We start from the raw sequence: 20239 nt of genomic DNA, 5'->3' as shown, positions 1-20239 counted from the left end.
GTCCCATGCTTCCCTTCTAGTTTCTGGTGGCTTCCAGGAATTTTGTGTTGCTTGATTTGTAGCTGCATCTCTTCAATCTCTGCTTTCATCTTCCGTGCAATCTTCTCTTCTGTGTGTCTTCTCTTCTGTCTCTTATAAGAATACTCGTTACTGGATTTAGGCCCTACTGGGGCCCTTGAGATGATCTGAGATCCTGGATAACCCAGAATGAACACAGATACCAACTAGAATCCAACAGAACCTGAGAGGTTGGGATTAAGGAGAATCAGAAGAAAGGTATCAGGAATGAAATGACTTATATCACACAGGATTTATTTTTTATATTTCTTTATGGTAACAAGAGGAGAGACTATTCATTTGGGAAAACCTAAATTTTGCTGCCAGATATTTTTAAGGGGAAAACTGTGATCTAATATCACTATTATATTTCAGTGAATGCAGCAAGCTTAGCTCTTATTTCCAGCATCATGTTATTTGGGTGCCATTAGTATATGATGGTCATATACTATTGGCTGATTAACACACTGATGAGTTTAGTTGGACCATGTAAGAAAGTAAAGTTCAAGATGGAAAAGACAAGAGGGTGTCACTTTTATTTCTACTGGGTAGAAAGGGCTTGGAGGCAAACTTAGTTAAATGTGATCCAGGTCTGATAAAATTTCAAGATTTTAGATGACTCATTGGGTAAGAGAAGGAACCATGAGTGACAGACTGACGTTATCTCACTGCCCTCATATGGATTCTGGCAGTAGAGGTAAGGATTGAAAAGATGACTCCATGGAATGGATCCCCACCCAGAAAGGATGACCCCGTCAGAATGTTCTGATGATCCACAAATACTCTCAAAGGGCCAGCCATACTCCTTTTTTGGTGTTAAATTTGTCTTTTAATTGCCTTATATCATTAGAAGAAGGAGGAAAATTCCATCCCTTAACTAAATTTTATCCTTCTCCTCTGCCTCTCTCTCCCTTATTCTGTGTTTATCTCTCAATGGTACACCATGATTAAAAACAAGGCCATTTTCATTTCAGTACTAAGAAAAGTACTGAGATGAAGGACCCAGATTAATGACCAAACACATTTCATTGACAGTGGTGCTGGAGAGAGGGTTTTCGTTGTGCCAAGTTGAAAGCTGTCCCTTGAATTTGCCAGACAAATGTGCTTGCAAGTGAAACACGTAGTTGAAATATATTAAGGAAAGATAGGGGAGACATTAAAAGTAACCTGAATAACCCTGAGAACAGAAAGAAAAGCTACTGGGACTGAGTCCTTAGAGCGTGGAATCTCAGCAGCCACAGAATTTTTTTCTGATGTTGCCTTCATTTTCTTAATTTGTTCTAAGAACAAGAGATTAGCCACTGACGGCTCTAGATTAATTTTCTAAAGTCTTCAGATTTCCCTGCACCTATACAAATGCGTCCCTTCAATTTCCAGATCTGAGAATCCCAGGAAAGATTGGGTGGCATTCCCACTCTTTGAATGAATATTTTGGCCCAGAGAGTGCAGTTTCTTTCTTGGCTAAACCTGTGTGCCTCATGAGCTGCTTGGATCAGCCGTTCCTCTCATTTCAGCATTCCAAACAGCAAATCATGAACCATTTGTGAAGGAGGATACTCAAGAGAACAGTTGAACAAAACGGAATAATTAAGAACAGTAATCTCAGAATCCTTCCACAGTGGCATATTGTTTATGAAAACTTTTATTTGTATGCATGTGTATTTCTGAGTGTGATTTTGCTCATATAGTAAAACGGATTTCTTAATGTGTTGTAGGAAAAAAAAAGAAAAACTCAGTGTACTGCATTGAATATAAATCTGTGTATTTGAATTCCGTCTGTGCTGCTGCTTGTGTAACTCATTACTCACAGCAGCAAGGCAGTTTCCCCCGTCTTACGTAATAGACTACATTAGAGCATAATTGCTCACTTAACCCCTGGGCTCCTCATTTACCCATTTAGATAGTAATCAGACGTACTTATTTCCCCTTCTGGGCTTCAGCATCAAGCCTCATTTATCCTTGTTTCTCCTGATTTCGTATGTCTTTAACCCCCCTTCTTCTCCCCAATTTTTCCATAGTCTGATTCCAGTGGAATATTACAATTCTTTTACTAAGTGTTTGGTATGGCTTTCTGAAATTATAAATAAAAAACTGCTATCAATCACCAAAAAGCACGATTTTATTTTACTTATTAAAATGGCTTCTCGTATAACAGTTTGCATGAACTGAGGATAAAAGATTAACACCAGCATTTAAAAAAATTCTTTTTTAATTTTTATTCTATTCTGAAGTGTAGTTGATTAACAAATGTTATGTTAGTTTTCGGTGTACAGCATAGTGATTGAGTTATACGTGTATCTATTCTTTTTCAAGTTCTTTTCCCATTTAGGTTAATACAGAATATTGAGCAGAGTTCCCTGTGACATACAGTTGGTCCTTGCTGGTTACCTATTTTAAATATAGCAGTGTGTATATGTCAGTCTCCAACTCCCAATCTATCCCTCTCCCCTACTCTCCCCCCTCTCCCCTGTCCCCCGTAACCATAACTTCATTCTCTAATTCTGAGTCTGTTTCTGTTTTGTAAATAAGTTCATTTATATCATTTTCTTCTGGATTTCACATGTAAGAGATATCATATGATGTTCGTCTTTCTCTGTCCTACTTACTGCACTTAGTATGGTAATCTCCAGGTCCATCCATGTTGCTGCATATGGCATGATTTCATCTTTTTAATGGCTAATATTCCATTGTATATATGTACCACATCTTCATCCATTCATCTGTTGATGGACATTTAGGTTGCTTCCATGTCTGGGCTATTGTAAATAGTGCTTCAGTGAACACTGGGGTGCATGTATCTTTTTGAATTATGGTTTCCTCCAGATATATGCCCAGGACTGGGATTGCTGGATCATACGCTAGCTCTATTTTTAGTTTTTTAAGGGACCTCCATACTGTTCTCCTTAGTGGTTGTATCAATTTACATTCTCACCAACAGTGTAGAATGTACTGTTGGTGGGAATGTAAACCAACCTTTTCTCCACACCCTCTCCAGCACTGATTATTTCTAGACTTTCTGATGATGGCCATTCTGACTGATGTAAGGTGATATCTCATTGTAGTTTTGATTTGTATTTCTCTAGTAATTAGCGATGTTGAGCATATTTTCATGTACCTCTTGGCCATCTGTATGTCTTCTTTGGAGAAATGTCTATTTAGGTCTTCTGCCCATTTTTTGCTTGGGTTGTTTGGTTTTTTGATATTGAGCAGCGTGAGCTGTTTGTAAATTATGGAGATTAATCCCTTGTCGGTCGTATTGTTTGCAAATATTTTCTCCCATTCTGTGGGTTGTTTCTTCGTTTTGTTTATGGTTTCCTTTGCTGTGCAAAAGCTTTTGAGTTTAATTGGGTCCCATTTATTTATGTTTTTATTTCCATTACTCTAGGAGATGGATCAAAAAAGATACTGCTGCGATTTATGTCAAACAGTGTTCTGCCTATGTTTTCCTCTAAGTTTTTTAGTATCCGGTCCTACATTTAAGGCCTTTAATCCATTTTGAGTTTATTTTTGTGTATGGTGTTAAAGACTGTTCTAATTTCAACACCAGCATTTTGAAGTAGCCATAATTAATATTACATTGAATATAAATGACTCATTGAAATGTTATTATTTTTGAAACTTTGTCACAGCTCCTTTTCTGAAAGATGGCTCTGAAGAGAACTGTTGATTTCCAATATAATTATTTCCCAGTTAATTGTGAAGCATTACCCTGCAGGTGTTACTTGCACCTACTTTTATCTCCCTTTTGTTACAGCAGAATCCTTTTAATATTTCTAAATTATTTGTCTAACATAGTCCAGAATAGTATTAAAATATGATAAAGGGCTTCCCTGGTGGCGCAGTGGTTGAGGGTCCGCCTGCCCATACAGTGGACACGGGTTCGTGCCCCGGTCCGGGAGGATCCCACATGCCGCGGAGCGGCTGGGCCCGTGAGCCATGGCCGCTGAGCCTGCGCATCCGGAGCCTGTGCTCCGCAACGGGAGAGGCCACAACAGTGAGAGGCCCGTGTACCGCAAAAAAAAAAAAAAAAAGATAAAAAATCTGCTAACAGTAACTACTATTATTGCACTAAGAAACAAAAACTATCCAACTAAACATACTAGCAAATGTTAAGCATCTTCTGAGTTTAACAAGACTATCTTTCCCTTTGGCTTTATAAAGTGAATTGTTTGCTTTCACTCAACATTGAAACAACCTCACATTCTTAGATCCCCATTTGTCATTGTTTGGTAATTTTTTAATGGGCTGCCAAAGTTGGTTCACATTTAATGGAGATTTATGGGTTATTTAAAACATATTGCACTGCACTTAGTAGCATGCTTTTTTCATTAAATTTTATATTTCTTCAAAAATACATATTTTTTCATAATCTGGAGCCACTTCCTTAGCCATAGATTTCTCTTTTCCTTAAATATCTAAGAGGATGGTAGCTCATCGACTTTTTTTCCCATTTATCTTAGTCCTCACTGCTTTCTAGGTTCAATTTAAGCAATTTATATTTTTCCAGAAACTCTTACATTTCATCAGTATTTTTAAATTTTTTTTTAAACTATGTTTTCGTAATTTTAGAACACTTCGATTCTATATATAGGTTTGGGTATACGTTTATAGACAAGAGTAGTGTTCAAATTTTAACTTGGCAACTGTTTAAGGAATTTTTAAATTATAAACATGTAGATTTTTGTTTTGTTTGGAAAATTTTGATGCTTTCATTTTCGTACAAAAATTTTGTATTTGGCTGCTTTCTTATTTGTCAGTTGTCTCTGTGGGTGTTTACTCATAGGCAGTGCTAAAAGATCAACAAAATATTTTGCTTCATTTTCAGTGGTTAAATCTGTTGAATTCAGTGCCTACTATTCCTGAATAATTGGTGGTAGAAAGCTGCCTTGTCGCATTACTTACCCACTCTAATATTGATAGTATTTTACCATTAAAATGGTATGTCTTGTTTGGGATTTATCCTACACACTATCAACCTGTTTGCTGTTTTTCATGTAATTAGCTGTCAAGTATGTCTTTTATCTTTTGGCTTAACATGTCATGCTTAGCGATTTCAGGATATAGAACCATCCTAGAACTCTTGGAAATCCCTTGCTAGAAAGCACTTGAGAGAACAAGAAGCCGTGATGCATACTGACTTGCTAGCTGCTTGGCTGACATTCTGTTGACATGCTCTCCAAACATGAGTTAAGCCAAAAGCTGCAACTTCACAGGTCTTTCTTTGCTTTTAATCCACTCATTTAGTCTAACTTTATCCTCCCTAAAGATCATGCGTCTTAATTCTTTCTTGGGAATTGTGTTCATTGTCAGAACAATCCTAAATTTGCTTCTTTCCCCAAGGAGAATGGCATCTCCTCCAACCCCACCCCCATCCCGCCAGGAGCCCGCTAGGATGTTTGCTCTATCTACTCTGAAATGTAAAAAATTTACACCCAGGTTCACGAGTTTTGTTGTAAAAATTTTTATGAAGTTAAACTGTTTCAGGGGTGTCACCGGAGCTAATTTCCAGAGTCCAGAATTCTGTTAGCGTTAGTTGTGGTGAGTTCTTTTTTGGTGCCAATCACTGGTCTGTAGTCTCTTTCTAAACCTAAGCTGTTTCTCAGTAATTGTGAGTGGCTTTGGTTTCAGTTTGGGGCTTTTCTCCTTTAGACATTCAGGTTACTCACTTGGCTTTGCAACTTGTGAAGTGTTACTTGCACTGAACCTTATGGCGGTGGCTCTCGGTCTTTCTGGGCAGCAGCACTGCCTGGATGCTGGGTAGGACACCACCGTGAGCGATGGTCACACCGCCCAGCAGCTTGTTGAGCTCTTCGTCATTATGGATGGCCAATTGCAGATGACGCGGGATGACGCGCATCTCCTCGTTGTCATGGGTCGCATTGCCCGCCAGCTCCAGGACCTCGGCCGTCCTGTACTCCAGCACCGCTGCCAGGTAAACCAGTGTGCCGGCCCCAATCCGCTCGACGTAATTGCCCTTGCGGAGAAGGTGGTGGACTCGGCCCACAGGGAACTGCAGGCCGGCTCTGTACGAACGAGATTTGGCCTTACTGCGTGCTTGCCACCCTGCTTGCCACGTCCAGACATTACTATAAGAATACTAATCTGTTATAATGGAAACAAATACCGTTAGGGCAGGTACGGGGTCTATTTATAGTCTCACGGTGGGTTGTGATTTACTATTTGATTGGCTGATACCCTTATATCCAATCAGAGAACCATACTGGAATCACCTCATTTACATACACGTCACTATCCATTATCCAATCAGATATGAGCTGCCCAATACGTCATCTGAGCTCCGCGCATATAAATATCACGCTTCAACAGAGCAACTGCCACTGGTTTTCTGTCTTAGAGTTGTAGGTTAACGATGCCGGAGCAGGGTTCTAAGAGCAGTGCTAGTTCCATGAAAGGCTATAAGAAAGCCGTGACTAAAACTCAGAAAAAGGAGGAGAAAAAGCGCAAGAGATATCGCAAAGAGAGCTATTCAGTTTATATCTATAAAGTACTGAAACAAGTTCATCCGGATACTGGTATTTCTTCGAAGGCTATGAGTATTATGAATTCACTTGTTACTGATATGTTTGAGCGCATTGCAGCGGAGGCGTCCCGCCTGGTGCGTTACAACAAGTGTTCGACCGTCACATCCAGGGAGATCCAGACAGCAGTGCGCTTGCTGCTTCCTGGGGAGTTGGCTAAGCACGCAGTGTCCGAGGGCACCAAGGCTGTCAGTAAATACAGTAGTTCCAAGTAAAGAAATCCAGACTTTTGTAACCCAAAGGCTCTTTTAAGAGCCACTTAACTTTCTAGAGAGTTGTAGGCTTTTTACTTGGCTGCTCGGTGTGTGTGGGCAGGCTTACTCTTAAGAGTGAGCGATAGCTGTTATGCTAGTAACTGTCAGATTCACTTTGCTGCCTTTAGTGTGGTTAAGAAATACGTAGATAACTCGTCCGTCTCACGTGACTATTAACCAGAATGATTTCAGGTGAAATCCCGGATCTCTTAAGCATATCAAAGAATAGAGCTCTCTTGAACAGAGCTCCTTTAAGTCAGTCTTAAGAGAGGGTGGGTCGAGTGCCATGAGAAACGTGGCTTGCTCTTCTCTGGGTTATGTCCTGTTTTAAGTACTTTCTATCGAGAGACTGAAAGGGAACTGAAGCTGTGGAAAGACAAAGAACATAGGCAAGTTCAGCATGGGAGTGTTAAGGCTGTTTTGCTTCCGGTCTACATTTTCTGTAGTGTGTGAAAATCCTTTCTATAGATCAGGTTAGGTGCCCTACATCTGCTGAGATTTCGAGCCCAATAGTTCCTTGGTCTGGTGATATCACCTGTACATTATTGGGGTGTCTAAACTAGGCTGTTTGTTAAAAACAGCTTGATATTGGGGTGTGGAGGTCTTGCCATATCAAGTAATCCATATTGGAGTCACACAATCTGGCTAACCACAACCGACTGGCAAACAAGTAACACTGACTGAATTTTTGGGGGGCGTTACTTTTCTTCCAAGTTATAATAGGATCACTTGCATTTTGTTTTATGAGAGGATCATTAAATTGGTGTTTGTGTCCTATATTACTGGACTCCAATACTAACATGTTCCAAATTGGGTCATAGGGTGTTTATCAAGTCAAGGGACTTTGGGTGGAAGATCTACTCTGTCACGATCGTCTGGACTCTTAGCAGACAAGCATTAAAAAGTGACAAATGACACTGAAATTAACATTAAAAAAGATCAAATTACTACTTCCCACAAACCAGTAGTTTAGCTGGACTCAATTCGTTAATTTATATTTTTCATTCTTCCCTTTTAATAACAAGATTTCGTGCTCATGTGTGTCTACCTTACAGTTAAAAAATACTTTAGTATCATTTGGTAGAATATGTGTACTAAAACTCCACAGGAAAAAAAAAAAGTGCCCTACATTTGTGCACAGAAACAGACCCTACACGAACCTCTGAATATCTTAACTGGGAATCATCCAAGGAGTTAACAGATGGGGCATCTGTGCCACATTGTCTGGGAGGGGAGGCATCATCTCCAAGCAGGGGTCCCAGCTGCCCCCATAAGATCTTGTGAAACAGCAGATGTCTGTATAGCTCCCAAATCCTTGTCAACTCTTGAGTTGAAAAGCAAGCAGTTTTTCCATGCTGGCTTTTGCCTTAGCAGTATGTGTTTAGATTCACCCATTTTGTTATGTGAATTAAGAGCTTGTTCCTTTTAATGGTTGACTAGTATTCCATTGTATGCATAAACCACAGTTTGTCTATCCATTCATCTAATGAAGGGATCTTAGTTGCTTCCACTTTTTAGCTGTAGTTGTTATATAACTATTCACATGCAAGTTTTTGTGTGGACATAAGTTTTCAAATCAGTTGGGTAAGTATTACCAGGAGCACAGCTGCTGGATGGTAGGCTCAACAGTATGTTTAGCTTTATAAGAAACTGTCAGACTGTCTTCGAAAGCGGCTGTGCCATTCTGCATTCCTACCAACAATGAATGAGTGTTCCCGTTGCTCCATATCCTCCTCAGCATTTGGTAATGTACAATATTTTGGATGTTATCCATTCTAATCGATGTTTAATATCTCATCGTTTTAATTTGCATTTTTCCTAATAAATGATATTGAGGATCTTTTGGTATGCTAATTTACCATCTGTAAATTTTTTTTTTTTTTTTTTTGCGGTACGCAGGCCTCTCACTGTTGCGGCCTCTCCCGTTGCGGAGCACAGGCTCCGGACGCGCAGGCCCAGCGGCCATGGCTCACGGGCTCAGCCGCTCTGCGGCATGTGGGATCTTCCCGGACCGGGGCACGAACCCGTGTCCCCCGCATCAGCAGGCGGACTCCCAACCACTGCGCCACCAGGGAAACCCCCATCTGTAAATTTTTTTGGTGAAGTGTCTATCCAGTTCTTTTGCCTATTCTTTAATTGGGTTATTTTCTTATTGTTTAGTTACAAGCATTCTTTTTTCTATTTTCTTGGACACAAGTCCCGTTTCACATAAATGATTTGAAAATATTTTCTCCTGGTCTGTGGTCTATTTTTACAGTATCCTAGCAGAAGTTTTTAATTTCACAAATGTCTGGTAGAAATATAATGCAAGCCACAAATACTGATCATATATGTCACGTTAAACGTTCCAGTACCCACATAGCATAAAAAAAAAGTGAAATGAATTTTAATCAAATATTTTGTTTAGTCCAGTTTATCTAAAATGTCAATGTGTAATAAGGGTTAAGTTATAATGATTTACATTTTTAAAAATTAGGACTTTGAAGTTCAACGTGTATTTTATACTTACAGCATATCTCATGCAACATTTCAAGTGCTCAGTAACCACATCTGGCTAGTGGCCACCATATTGGACACTGTAGCACTAAACTCTTTCTCTAGGCAACCTAAGTCATACCCTTGCTGTAAATACCTACAGCAGATGATTCACGAACTATATCTGCAGTCCAGGGCTCTCCATGAACTGCAGACCAGTAACTGCTTACTTAATATTACCACCCTGATGGTGCTCATCCATCTCTAAAAATTTCTCTCCACAAGGGTTTCCAGTGTATCCTGACAGACCTGTTTTCAAATTCCAATGTTCCCTATATCCATGGGGCCACCCCAATCACATGGTTTTCCAAGCCAGAAATGTATTTTTTCCTTGATAGTGCCTCTGTTCAACCTCCATTTCAATCTTTTGACAACATATGGAGATTTTATTTCCTAAATATTTTATTATTATCTGACTTCTTTTGTCATCTCCACTGCCAACATTTTTGTCCAAGCCCCCATCGTCTCTCGCCTGGGTTACTGTCTCTAACTAGACTCACTGCTCCTAATGTTTTCTTTCTAAAATCCACTCTCCATACAACTGACAAAGTAATCTTAGATAAGAAAAATAGTCACTAACCATTAACTGAAAGTTAGTATTTCTTTCAGTTTTGAATATAGCGAATAGACCAGTCACATTAGCTATACCTGTGACTTTATTGCCAATGAAAACCATAGTTATAGTCCTAGCATTTAACCAGATATATCAAAATATTGTTTATGCTCATCCCAACCTCAGAATATTATAATTTTGATCTTGCTATTTGAAGCACAAAGAAGCACAAATATTACTGTATCAAACAATATTTTTAAACCTGTTCCAACCTGGCATTGTTTTATTATTAAAATTCATATTTTACTTTATGTACTTAGAAATTTATTTTAGGAAGATGTATATAGGATCAACTAGACTTTCAAAGAAATCCATAATACAATAAAAGCTAAGAACCCCTGTTTAAGGATTCCAGCAAATACCTTACATATAAAGTAGACTAGAGACAGATGATATAAAAATCAGATGGCAGAATTCCACTAATAATCCAGTTGGGAGCAGATAACTGAATCTTCCTTGGCTGTTAGACTGATTGCTTCATCAAGGATGCCAGTTCTACAGCCACAGGATACTGGGGTTACTAGGGTATCCCACTCAATTCATGCATGTGTGTCTGCTGGAAACACACATCTTGATTATTATTGTTTTTATCACTGAAACAATTTCTCACATTACTTCTGCTAACCATCAGCCCTCTAGTGTGATTGGAGATGAAGAGCTAAAGAACTTGTAGTGGGTGAAAAGAACTTGTAGGGGGTGAAAAGAACTTATAGTGGGTCAAATGATGACTAACCTCTTCTGGAGAGTGAATTCCTCATTAGAAAAGTCCATTTATTAGTTTCCTAGGGCTGCTGCAACAAGTTACCAAAAACTGGTTGGCGTAAAACAGAAATATATTCTTGCACTGTTTTGGAGGCCAAGAAGTCCAAAATCACAGTGTCAGTAGGGTTGATTCCTTGTGGAGACGCTGAGGGAGAATCTATTCTATGCCTTACCTGGCTTCTGGCGGCAGCTGGCAATCTTCGGTGTTCCTTGGCTTGCAGCTGCATCACTCCAACCTCTGCCTGCCTCAGTTTTCATATGGTCCTCTACTTTGCATCTCTGATGCCCCTCTCCCTTCTCTTATAAGTATACCCTAAATCCAGGATGATCTCATTTCAAGATTCTTAACTACACCCTATTTCCAAACAAGGGTCACATTCATAGGTGCCAGGGGTTAAGACTTGGACATGTCCTTTTTCAGCACACTCAACCTACTACATTTCACAGATCCTAAGGTTTACCTTAACATTGACTCACACAAAATTTACATCACACTATCTGGATAGAAGTATTTTAGAGTAAATTACAGACAATACAAAGCTTTCCTTAGACACCTTATTATCTCTCTCATTCATAATCAGCTAAAATGACCTTGTGTGTTTATATCTGCCTCACTAAACTAGAAAGGGAACAGTGAGAGTAAGGACCTCCTCTCTTACACACACAAACACACACACTCTCTTTCTCTCTCTCTCTCTCTCTCAGTGAATGTTTGAAGAGTGAAGAAAAGGGAAACAATTTTTTAAAACCTTTTCGGAAAACAAAATAAGGAAAAATAACAAAATGCAGCCACTTGTCTATGACCAGCCCTGCACTGAAGAGCTAGCAATGTCCACCTGCCGGAACGATGCAGTAAGGGCTTGGTGTGATCTAGCTTCCTCTGGCCCTGCTCCTTGGGAGGGTTTCCCTTGCCCTGTAGACCTCAGGGACCCATCTGAGATGAGAATAGAAAGTCTCTTTTTTGAGGGCTACACAAGCCCTCTTCTTTTCTGAATTCAGAGGCACTGTGGTGGCTTTTGGGTAATTACAGCATCTGGGTTTCTAAACAAGCCTAGTTGCTCTGCCCTTTTTCCAGCCCTCATCTTACTGGCATCCATTATGTTCTCTGTTCTGTGGCACAACAAAACCACAGCCTAGAACCAGGGAAAGACAGCAAATATCTCCCCTGCTTCCATGGTAAATCTCAAGGTGTAACCATTGCAGTGATTTTAGGGTGAAGTTAACAGCCAGATGTAGCTTAGGGAGGGTAGCACCTAAAGGATCTACTTTCCCCAGTTCCCAAACCAAACCTTATCATATTTAAAGCAGAGTCCTAACTTTGCTGTGGCCCTTTTCTCAGAAAATTCTGTCTTGCCAGTCCTTTATGACTCAGGGATTGAGATGTGGGTGGACAAACAGCACCTTTCTTAAGCACTTTAACCTAAAAACAAAAAAGCCTGCGTTTTCACTGCTTTCATGAATTGTCTTGGACTAAAGCTTTACTCTTATTTCTTTGACATTATTAAAGTCTTTGAAGGTTGCAAACCCATCCCAACTTCCTGTGTTTGTCCCTCCAAGTTCCGTAAAGCTGGGTCCTTGGTCTGCATTTGGTCTGCATCTCTGATGGAAGGAGAATTTGACCAGCTGCTTTGCTGGTCGATAACAGTGATTTCCAGGTTCCTAATAGGAAGTGAAGGAATCTGCTTTTCCTAGCACCTCTCTCACATTAATGAAAATTCAGAATATATACAGAACTTGTGGGAATAAAGTGAAGCATGGCCCAAAGGAAAAATGATAGATTTAAATGCTGCTTACATTAATAAATTAGGAAGTGTAAATGCAGGCAGTCCTTCAGGTAGTGTGAAATCTTAAAAGTGACTATGCAAAGCAGTCTTAATAATCAATGGGAAAAGTCATGATTGTTCCATGATCTTTAAAATTTTTTATCAAAACGTTAAAAACTCACCATCTATCATAAATATAAAGGGAAGTGAAAAACTAATATTAAGGACATTGTAATTTTAAATATTAAAACAGTGAGAATTAGTGTCATTTCTTTTTTAAAAGCTTACCAAAAATAGTTGAATGGTGCTTGATTTTTTTTCTTATCATGCAACTTATGATACAGAGTGAGTGTCCTTCCTATGCTTTGGGGAATTGTCATGTTTCTTTCTAAGTTTGGATTAGCTTCCAATATTTCATCCTTTGCATTTTTAATGCCATGAAATATCTCTGAGAATTCGTTTAATATGAAGTATTTTGCCAGTGTCACTTTCTTTGGAACTTCTTCCTTTTCATCACAACCATTTTCTACATTTATATCAGTTGGCCTTTACTAAGTTCCTCTGGTTTGCATAGCTAGTCTCTTCATGGCAACAGTGTCAACATTTCCCCAGTCAACTGTTACTTCAATAACTCTATTTACCTTCGATTCAAATTCTGCTTCCAGGGTTATTACTTTTTCTTGTCTTGCTGTACTTTCATCTTCTTGGCCAAATCCCTCTTGACTATTGATTTTTTTCATGTGAGTTTATCACTGGAAGACAAGGAGGCAACTAAACTACATGCTTTCTCTTTTTGAATAAACTGAATAACATGTGCAGTAACCATGCCAACAAATTTTGGCCAATGAATTTTAAAATAAGTGACACGATTAGGTCACTGATCACAGTGTGTATGTGTTATTTGTGCAGTGACTTGTGAACTAAAAGAGGAAGCAGTGAATTTTGTAGTTTATGCAATGACTCACCATGCAATGACCTTTGAACTGTGTTTTTGGGCAAGTGGTGTTATTTAACTAAACTGTGGTAACTGAAATTCATTTATATCAAAACTGTGCAATGTAAAGACTGTCGCTATAAAGTTAGCATCCCACTAAAGAAGCTAGGAAAAACAAAAATAAAGTGAACTAGTGGAAGCAGAAAGGCTAAATAATGAAAAATGGGAAAAAATAATTAGGAAAAAGAAAACAGTAAAACTAAATGCAAGAGTAAAGAAATAGCAAATAAATAAACGCACTTAAAAAATAAAAGATTAACCAATAACCATTGTGGTTTGTGAAAAATCAGAAGACACAAGTACAAAATTTAGAATAATAAAGGAGCTGTAGTTACAAAGACAGCGGAGGTTAAAATCATTAGAGACCAATTTGCTGATCTCTAAGAGAATATCTTTAAAAAATTGTATTGAAAAATCTAATTTACCAAAACTTATTACAAATTATTAGCAACTCTAAATAGAAAAAATTCATTAAAGAAAAATAAAGATAATTGTCAAAGAACTGTCATCTGAAAAAGGGCACCAAGTACAAATTGTTTTAAAAAGGAAGTTTACCAAAGTTTTAAAGAAAAGGGAATTCCAATGCTGTTCAAACACTTCCAGAGTATTAAAAGGACATCTATCCTCCATATTATTTTTATGAATTGAATAAAAATTTGTACCAGAACCTGAACATCACTGCACACACAAAAAAGGGAAAAGAGATCAATTTAATTTATAATATTGAAGTATAAATTGAATGATCCACTGGCAACCAGAGTTCAACAGAACATTAAATGAGTAACATATGATGCCCAAGCAGGGGGTTATATAAAAAAATGCAAAGGTGACTATTAAGAAGTTTATTTAAATAACTCATCATAATATACATAAAGAGGGAAGGCCTACGCTCATTCTTCAGAGATGCTCAAAAGGCATTTTATAAATTTCAACATGCATTCTTAACAATTCTCAATAAAGCAGACATAGAATTCTTCGTCATTGTATGATATATCTAACGAGGAATAGTGTAGATCTTCAGCAAAGTGAAGGATAAAACAAGAATAGCCACCCTATTTAACATTGATATGAAGGTATGAGGCACTGAAATCAGGTGAAAGGAATTAGAAGTGAACTAACTAAATTGAAAGGAAGCAGTGAAATGTTTACTATTTTCAGACATCATTGCAAACATGTAAAACCCAACAGAATTATATCAGAAAGCCAATGCAAAAATTAGTCAATTCAGTAAGATATAATAAGATATAAAAATGCACAAAAATCAGTACTTTCATATAAAACAAGATGCTGGAAGATATGAATTGGGAAATACACTATTTATGGAAATGAAAACAAAATACCTAGAGCTAAACGTAATAAATATGCCACACATATTAAGTAAACTGGTCCACATCAATCACATTGTCCCAATTTCCCTTCAGATGAATGACTCAAGCAGCATCTGGGACTAGGCTCAATTCTAGAGAAGGGACTTGAGAGGAAGTCCTCCTCATTTGCTCTCAATTGGAAACCCAGGGAGATAAGACTGCCTTCCTACCACTACTTTGACCTGTGTGAACACTTGGAACTGTGACCAGCATGAGGATGTAATGCCAGGGTCGGGAGAAGAGCAGTGAGACTGCAGGGCCTTGGAGCCTGGGCTCTGATCCATGATTGTTACCACTGATGTTTAATGCTTGTCTGCTGAGTGGAGTCCAGGTAGTTCAGTAATACAGGACACCAACACCTATTTAAATGATTCATCATACAAAACACCCACAAATGATCACACCGTTATTTATAGAAAAAACCAAAAAAGGAGTTTGAGTTACTGTTTTCTAGTCAATTGTGGTTAGCCAGATTGCTGGCTTCCGGTGAGACAGAGAGCAATATTCCGCCATCCCAGGTCAACATGCCCTGGACAACGTAGGTCACCAGGGCAAAAAGACCCCAAGTGGAGGACCTCAAACCACTCGAGCTTTCAAACAACTTCGCTGGCCTACAGAATCCAAACTTTTCAGATACAGAAGTAGGAAAAAAAACAGGATAATGTACTTTACAAAATCTCTCCACACTTTCAGGCCTTTTATAGAATTTTCATTTATAGAGACAAATGCGTCTTTTATACTTTACAGCTCCTTCACTCTAAGAACACTTTCTATGTGTATTAACCATAAACTTTCCTGTAAAAAAGCATTCTGAAAAATTTGTTTTGCTGCAGTTGATTTCTGAAGACCGTTGGAGCCTCATGGGGGCTTCTATACAGCAGAAAGTCAGTCACTAAATTACAAACAACAGCTGAGTAGTAAAAGTTTATTAACGTAAGCATCCTACTTACGTTGAGTCCACAGCTCTTTCAGAAACGTGACTGGCTCTGAAAAGAGCCTTATGGATTGTAACTGGAGCCTGCTTACACTTTGCAACTTTACAGGGAGGTAGTGTACTTCGCTACAGCCTTCGTGCCCTCGGACACAGCGTGCTTAGCCAGCTCTCCTGGCAGCAACAGGCGCACGGCCGTCTGAATCTCCCTGGACGTAATAGTCGATCGCTTATTGTAGTGAGCCAAGCGGGAAGCCTCGTTTGCAATACGCTCGAAAACATCAGCGACGAAGGAATTCATGATACTCATGGCTTTCGATGAGATACCGGTGTCCGGGTGTACTTGCTTCAACACTTTGTAGATATAAATCGAATAACTCTCTTTCCTACATCTCTTGTGCTTTCTTTCTTCTTTCTTTTGAGTCTTTGTTATGGCTTTCTTAAATCCTTTCTTAGAAACAGCAATACTTCTTGAAGCCTGTTCTGGCATAGCTAGTGTTAAGCGCTACACCGTTAACAGTTGTAACTGCTCCCACCAACGCCAAGAAAACGAAGACGGATGCTGGGCGGAAAGGGTGGTATTTATAGGGGCAGCGCTCAAGTGACGTGTGGAGGAGCCAGTATCTGATTGGATATCTGGGACTCTCGTTATGTAAATGAGGTGATTACCGTGAGCATTTCTGATTGGATAGATGGCCATCAGCCAATCAGAAAGCAAAGCACACCCTACCGTCAGACTATAAATGTGCCCAGTCGTAGGTGTTACAGATCATCGTATTGGCGTCGCGGTTTCTTGTTAGAGGTGTGTGGGGGCGTGGTAAACAAGGTGGTAAAGCCCACGGTAAAGGTAAATCTCGCTCATCCAGAGCAGGCTTGTAGTTTCCGGTTGGTCGGATCTGTCGTCTGCTCCGCAAGGGTAATTATGCCGAGCGCCTTGCGGCTGGTTTGCCTGTGTATTTGGCAGCGGTGTTGGAGTCCATAACGGCTCAGATCTTGGAGTTGGCGGGCAATGTGTGCCGTGACAACAAGAAGACGCGCATTATCCCGTGCCACTTGCAGCTAGCAGTCCGTAATGATGAGGAACTCAACAATTTGCTGGGTGGTGTGACTCACTCAGGGTGGCGTCTTGACGAACATCTACGCCGTGCTGCTGCCCAGGAAGACCGAGAGCCATCATCACAAAGTGTAGGGCGAGTAATCCAAGTGGAGGTTACCATTGAGCAATCTAAATGTCTGGTGAAGGAAGATACCAAAGGCTCTTTTCAGAGCCACTTAAATTATCATTGAGGGCTGTGCCTGGGCTGTGTGGGTCTGTGATTGTGACGTATTCCAAGAGTAGGCCGCCGAAAAGATCTGTTAGCCGTAACTTTATCATGTTGATTCTAGCACGTGAGGTTCTTTGCAGCTTTTTTTATTACTGAAGGTCAAGTTCATGGCCCTTCAAGATGCCTATCGGGTGAGAGAAAAAGAGCAAAGCTTCAGCATTCCAATACCCTTTTTAAGGCTCATTTTGATAAGTATTCGCGATGCCTGTGGTTTAACACGTGCTTAGAAAATGTTTCTTAACATGTAATGTCCATCAAAAACCTAAATGGCACATGTGGGGGAGGGATACTAGTGTCTCACTAGAGGTAGGAATGTGACATGGTATACCATAATTGGAATTATTAGGGAGTTTTTGTCAGGTCTTTCAAATGGTTTCATTTGATCTGTATTATAAACACCAAGAAAAATTGGAAAGCAAATGAACAGGTAGGCTGTCATAAAGTTACAGAAAATTCAGCAGTTTGCCTTATCTCAAGGAGAAAGTGTCGCTGGTTATTCTTTTAAAGTCATTGTTAGACACGTGAGAGCTAAACACATAAGACATACAGAAGCAGGTACGAAGTATAGAGTTCTGTAAGAAATTAAAAGATGAAAGTAAACTACATAATATGTTGAGGAGCAATCAAGTTACGAAGAAGCCAACCATGTTTTGAATTAATGTACATAGATAAGGCATGTGATTAAGAAGGACACAGAAGGACGGGAAAATTTTGAAAACTGAAAGGAAATTGTACAGATATATTGAACAAAATTAGATTATGTTTAGAACATGGCATTAAAAACTAAAATGTGAAAATTTAAAATCTGAGAATGCTGATGTAAGTGATTGACTAAATGAGGGATATGTGAAAAATCTCCTAAACAGAAGAATTTCAAATCATTTATATAGATGTTCCCCCATCAAGCAGCTGGAACTTAACTCCCCAGACTTAACAAAGTGGAGTATGGAAAGGCAGGGGAAAACAGGAGTGACTTTACAGTAGAGAAAACTGGCAAACACTACCGCAAATGATCAGTGTTAAGATCATCAGTGATAAACCACGTGGTTTGCATGTGCCATTAATATGATGTGTTGAGAAGGGCAATTCACTTCTCTGGTCTTCCTCCCAGCAACACATAATCTCAGTCTAAACATGAGAAAAACGTCAGACAAATACAAGTTAGGAACATTCTAAAGAATATGAGTCCTCAAAATTATCAAGTTCATCGAAAACAAGGAAATTCTGAGAAACTGTCAGCCCAGAGCAGTTAAGGAGACATTACAAGTAAATGTCATGTACAACATGACACGGGTTTAATCAGCATATACCTTATAGTCGGATTCCATATTCAAGGTTCTTCCACATCCACATATTCAACCACAGACTGTATAGCACTGTAGTATTTACTATTGAAAAGTATCTGCGTATAAGTATACGCGCACAGTTCAAACCCCGAGTTGTTCAAGAGTCAACTGTGTTTTGGATTGGATCCTGGAACAAAGAGCATTAGGTAAAATCTAATGAAACCCAAAGTTTAGAGTTTAATTCACAGTAAAGTACCAGTGTTATTTCCTAGGTTGTGACAAATGCATAAATGTTGACAACAGAGGAAATGGTGAGGTATATGGGAACTACCTTTACAACTTTTATGTAAATCTAAAATTGTTCCAAGTTAGAAAGCTTATTGAAAAAAAAAAAACACATTTTTTTTAAATCAAAGAAGAGTCCCAAATCCATAACAAATGAAATCTCAATAGACTATCGCTCATAAGCTGAAAGTATGAGTGGCTCTGAAAAGAGCCTCTGGTTTCAGATGTTGGTGTCCTAAAAAATGCTCTCTTGTAGCTGTTGTACTTGGTGACGAGGCACAGTGCCTTGCACACAGCGTGCTTGGCTGGTTCCCCAGTCATCAACAGGCATTAGTTCTCTGGAATTCCCTGTAGAGCAGGGGTCCCCAAGCCCTGGACCGTGGACCGGTATGGGTCATGGCCTATTAGGAACAGGGCCACACAGCAGGAGGTGAGTGGCGGGCAAGCAAGCGAAGCTTCATCTGTATTTACAGCTGCTCCCCATCACTCGCATTACCGCCTGAGCTCCGCCTCCTGTCAGATCAGCAGGGTCGTTAGATTCTCATAGGAGCGTGCACCGTACTCTGAAATACGCATTCGAGAGATCTAGATTGCGCACTCCTTATGGGAATCTAATGCCTGATGATCTGAGGAGGAGCTGAGGTGGTGATGCCAGCGCTGGGGAACGGCTGCAAATACAGATCATCATTAGCAGAGAGGTTTCACTGCACAGACACCATAATAAGTCAATTGCTTGCAGACTCATATCAAAACCCTATCAGTGACTGACAAGTGAAAACAAGCTCAGGGCTCCCACTGATTCTGCATTATGATGGGTTGTATAATTATTTCATTATATATTTCAATGTAATAATAGAAATAAAGTACACAATAAAGGTAATGCACTTGAATCATCCTGAAACCACCCCTCCCCCCCACCATCCATGGAAAAATTATCTTCCTTGAAACCGGTCCCTGGTGCCAAAAAGGTTGGGGACCGCTGCTGTAGAGGAGAGTAAAGAGTCTGTTGTAATGAGCCAAGTAGGTTGACTCACCAGTGATGTACTCAAAGGTCACAAACGAGTTCAGTATTCACATGGCTTCCATAGAGATGCCAGGGTTGGGGCAAACCGCAGCACTGTCTGTGACATCTCTGGTGCTTCTTGCCTTTCTTTTCATCTTGAGGATAGCTTCTTGGAGCCTTTCTTGGACATGACAGTAAACTTAGAGAAAGACTGGGAGATAGGAGACACAGCCATTATCTACCTTGAGAAAAGAAGGATGGCAGGCTGTGAAGACACAGAGCTTATTTATATACGGTGTATTCAAATGAGGTATTGAATAAACAATTTCTGATTGGAATAAAAGCAAGAGGCAAATGAATGCAAATAAGATATCTCAGGTCAACTCTGCTTGCATAGCACTCCTACTGGCATCAACCACTCAGAAAGCAGAAGGCTATCATGTGGGGTCTTGCTCAAGAGCATTTGAACCCAGGGGCCCCTACAGCTGCTCAGTTTTGTAGATTTCAGCCTCAGCTTGTTTTGAG

General features: G+C 39.6%; 3 protein-coding genes and 1 pseudogene across 3 annotated transcripts; 2 read left to right on the top strand and 2 right to left on the bottom strand.

Annotated features, from left to right (window-relative positions):
* Positions 1 to 5746: 5746 nt before the first annotated feature.
* LOC111168459 (histone H2A type 1-A-like) lies at positions 5747 to 6362 on the bottom strand (annotated as a pseudogene).
* Positions 6358 to 8196, top strand: LOC111168460 (histone H2B type 1-A-like). The gene has a single exon (XM_089918439.1). It carries the CDS (start codon positions 6428 to 6430, stop codon positions 6809 to 6811), a length of 384 nt encoding a protein of 127 aa, XP_089774565.1. The 5' UTR covers positions 6358 to 6427; the 3' UTR covers positions 6812 to 8196.
* A 7725-nt stretch (positions 8197 to 15921) lies between these two features.
* LOC111168549 (histone H2B type 1-A) lies at positions 15922 to 16334 on the bottom strand. Its single transcript, XM_022562301.3, has one exon. The coding sequence runs from the start codon at positions 16303 to 16305 to the stop codon at positions 15922 to 15924; it is 384 nt and encodes a 127-aa protein (XP_022418009.1). The 5' UTR covers positions 16306 to 16334.
* Positions 16335 to 16374: 40 nt separating this feature from the next.
* H2AC1 (H2A clustered histone 1) lies at positions 16375 to 18553 on the top strand. The gene is given in 3 exon segments (XM_089918178.1): positions 16375 to 16416; positions 16575 to 16924; positions 16926 to 18553. Coding segments are annotated over 3 exon segments (471 nt in total). The 3' UTR covers positions 17005 to 18553.
* The last annotated feature ends 1686 nt before the right edge of the window (positions 18554 to 20239 follow it).

The sequence above is a fragment of the Delphinapterus leucas genome, chromosome 10 (genome assembly GCF_059928025.1).
Source record: "Delphinapterus leucas isolate spDelLeu-1000000601 "Yukka" chromosome 10, BTC_Dleu_Yukka2, whole genome shotgun sequence".
NCBI lineage: Eukaryota > Metazoa > Chordata > Mammalia > Artiodactyla > Monodontidae > Delphinapterus > Delphinapterus leucas.
Note: the sequence above shows the minus strand (reverse complement) of the source record. Positions and strands in the feature narration are given on the sequence as shown.

Coding starts and splice junctions, on each gene's coding strand:
- LOC111168549 (XM_022562301.3), bottom strand. CDS start 16,305: ATGCCAGAACAGGCTTCAAGAAGTATTGCTGTTTCTAAGAAAGGATTT.
- LOC111168460 (XM_089918439.1), top strand. CDS start 6,428: ATGCCGGAGCAGGGTTCTAAGAGCAGTGCTAGTTCCATGAAAGGCTAT.